Raw genomic sequence first — 2812 nt, 5'->3', positions numbered from 1 at the left:
ATATATATATGTTACTGACAGTTAGGGCATTGATGTAGCACAGGGACACCTGTACACCAGCCCATGACTTTAACATTGTTATCAGCATTCATGTATAACGCACATCGCACGCTTTACGTTTTTAATGACAAGATTGTCTTTATTCAAAAGATTGTTTTCCAACAAAAAAAGGAACATGGTTTGATAGATAAAGGGATATAAGTGTTAGGTACAGTCATTCCTTTAGTACATAAAGCCTGTCAGTCACATTTCCCGTTCAGATAGACGTGAATTCATATCACACTGCTTGCACTACCCAACCCTAGGAAATATCTTCAAAGGTATAGGATTATTTTTTAAGTATTTGTTTTTAAAAAAAAAAAAAAAAAGTTTTGTTTTGGGGGGTAAATATATGGGCACATTAACAGATTATTCCTTAGTAATAGAGCTCTGAGCGCTAAACTCTCCAGAAAGTAAAATAATGCAAATTTCAGGGTAAAATATCTAACACAGATCCCACTCAGCCGACAGCAAATGAAAGTGTGCAAAACAGGTCAGTTGGCAATAATACTATTTCTTATTATTTTCTGAAATAATTTAATATCAGTTCCTTCAAAATTCGAGGTCAGAATAACATAGAGAAATGAAAGGCAAACTCAAATAGACATCAAAATTCAATAAATTAAAAATCATTGTCCAAATTGTGTAATAGCTAAAAATGAACAAACAAACAAAACAAAAGTATGAACTTGTACGATTCTTACAATTTGTCCTGACAATAACTTCCAGCTTATCCGCATGGCTTGAGGGTGAAAATAACTGGACTGGTCCTTTCATAAATAGTAAGTGCATCGTTCTGCCGGGAGCTTAAAGGTGAGTTGGTCCAAGCCTCCAGCAACCCTCTCCCATCACTGTTCTAGGACCTACCCGTGGCAGTCCGCCTCTACATGCACCAATGCAGTTCCCATTTCCTCTAGAAGTCCTTCTTTTACATGCCTGCAGTGTGTGCAGAGGAATAAGGGTCTAAACCAGCTTTAGTCATGCCAGGGAACAATATATAGGCAACTGGAGGCTGCAAGTTAGATGTAGACCATGCAGTACAGTTACAGGGCACCACATAGCCGGGGTTGGTGGGAGAAGGGTGTGTGTGTGTGTGCTGGCTGGGACAGCTTAAGCCCCCAAAAGCTCCATTTTGGTATCCCAAGGTCGAGGCATAAGGGAGGGTACTTGTGGTCAAGGTATGTGGCATCTCAGTCATCTTCTGAATGGTGGTGGAGCTAAACTGGCTTGGGTCCAGCAAAGAGTAAGGTGCTGAAGTAGGTGGCAAGAAAGCCCTCGCCTTCTCGACCCCCAAAAGAGACTCAGTGGCACTCATGGGGAGTCCTGTTTTAAGATGGTCATGGTCTCCAAGGTAGGGCAGTGGAAAGACATACCTATCCTTCTTTAAAAGGTTCTTGGGCTTGCGCCTTGGTCTATACTTATAGTCAGGGTGTTCCTTCATGTGTTGAGCCCTCAGCCTTTTGGCTTCGTCAATGTAAGGTCTTTTCTCGGCTTCAGACAGAAGTTTCCACTCGGCCCCAAGTCTTTTACTGATCTCCGAATTGTGCATCTTTGGATTGTCCTGGGCCATCTTCCGCCTCTGCCCCCTGGACCACACCATGAAGGCATTCATGGGTCTCTTGATATGGTCAACAGGCTTAGACATGGTACCGTTCAATCTCAGCGACCAGCTACAGCCAACTCCAACTCCCCCCCTCTTCTCCGTCCTTTTGAAAATGAAGAATGGAGTCTTAACTAATCATGCCAAATATTCAGTGAGGGAACAAAAAAAGATCTTAAAGTCAGCTGCGGACCTTCCCACCGAGCGATTGTCTGGGTTCTCTTGATGGAGGTGCAACTATGAAACATGGACGATCCAGCAGACGTCCTCCAGGTCCACTGCGAGCTCTTGCTGGAAGTCCAAGGTGTGTGTGTATGGCTGCTTGCCTGCGATAAAAGACACAGTGGACTGAAGAATGAAGGAGAAAAGCACTCATACAGATTACTTCCTTACTTCTTGCTGAAGGTGTCTTGTTTAGCAGAGCACCTTGCTGGGAATGAGGAACAGCGCATTGAAAAAAAAAATACACTGAGCCAAAAGTGGAGAAGTTCAAAGCCTTTTTCTTGCTTAGTGCAGCATGCAATCTAATAATCAAAAGGGTTTACACCCCTAGCAGAGACACCCAATCAGCTTGCAGCTCAGACTGAATACCTTCCACACCAAGGCACCATCAGCACACAACACTGAGGAACAGGAGGCAGAGAAAGGGAAAACACTAAATAGAGCAGATTATGGAGGCAGCTTTTGTTAGTTAATCCACTAATAGAAGCAGCCAAAACTCCTCAGCTCCTCCTGCTTTTATGTGAAGGGTGTTAGGTGAGGAGTTTAATGTCAGGGGGAGTTGGGGCACCTCTGATGGCTTCACAGAGGTATGAGTGCAAGCCAGGTGTGTGTGTGTGTGTGTGTGTGTGTGTGTGTGTGTGTGTGTGTGTGTGTGTGTGTGTGTACAGCACTCTGGAATGTGCCTGTAAACACACACACGAAACATTTCAGCATCTGTGTGAGTATGAGAGAGCACTCATTTGCACACTGGCACTGGACTGTCAATGTTTATAGAAATGTCTATAGAAAAATGGAATTTGGAATGTACATTTAGATTTCAGTACGTGTGTGCGTGTGTTGGAGAGATTGTCTGACACACTTCCAGAAATGGTTGTGCATTTCGTCATTTGCTGATATTTTGGAATATTGTGAACGTGCACACACACCCACACACAGACTCAATATTCTCTT

The 2812-nt window shown here is 43.4% G+C and overlaps 1 protein-coding gene across 1 annotated transcript; it reads right to left on the bottom strand.

Moving 5' to 3' along the window:
* Positions 1 to 126: 126 nt before the first annotated feature.
* Positions 127 to 1951, bottom strand: SOX14 (SRY-box 14). The gene has a single exon (XM_018571226.1). It carries the CDS (start codon positions 1682 to 1684, stop codon positions 968 to 970), a length of 717 nt encoding a protein of 238 aa, XP_018426728.1. The 5' UTR covers positions 1685 to 1951; the 3' UTR covers positions 127 to 967.
* Between the last annotated feature and the right edge of the window lie 861 nt (positions 1952 to 2812).

This window comes from Nanorana parkeri, unplaced genomic scaffold (genome assembly GCF_000935625.1).
Source record: "Nanorana parkeri isolate BGI_ZX_2015 unplaced genomic scaffold, ASM93562v1 scaffold1703, whole genome shotgun sequence".
In the NCBI taxonomy this organism is placed as follows: Eukaryota; Metazoa; Chordata; class Amphibia; order Anura; family Dicroglossidae; genus Nanorana; species Nanorana parkeri.
The sequence above is the reverse complement of the archived record's forward strand: the minus strand, read 5'-3'. Positions and strand labels throughout refer to the sequence as shown.

Coding starts and splice junctions, on each gene's coding strand:
- SOX14 (XM_018571226.1), bottom strand. CDS start 1,684: ATGTCTAAGCCTGTTGACCATATCAAGAGACCCATGAATGCCTTCATG.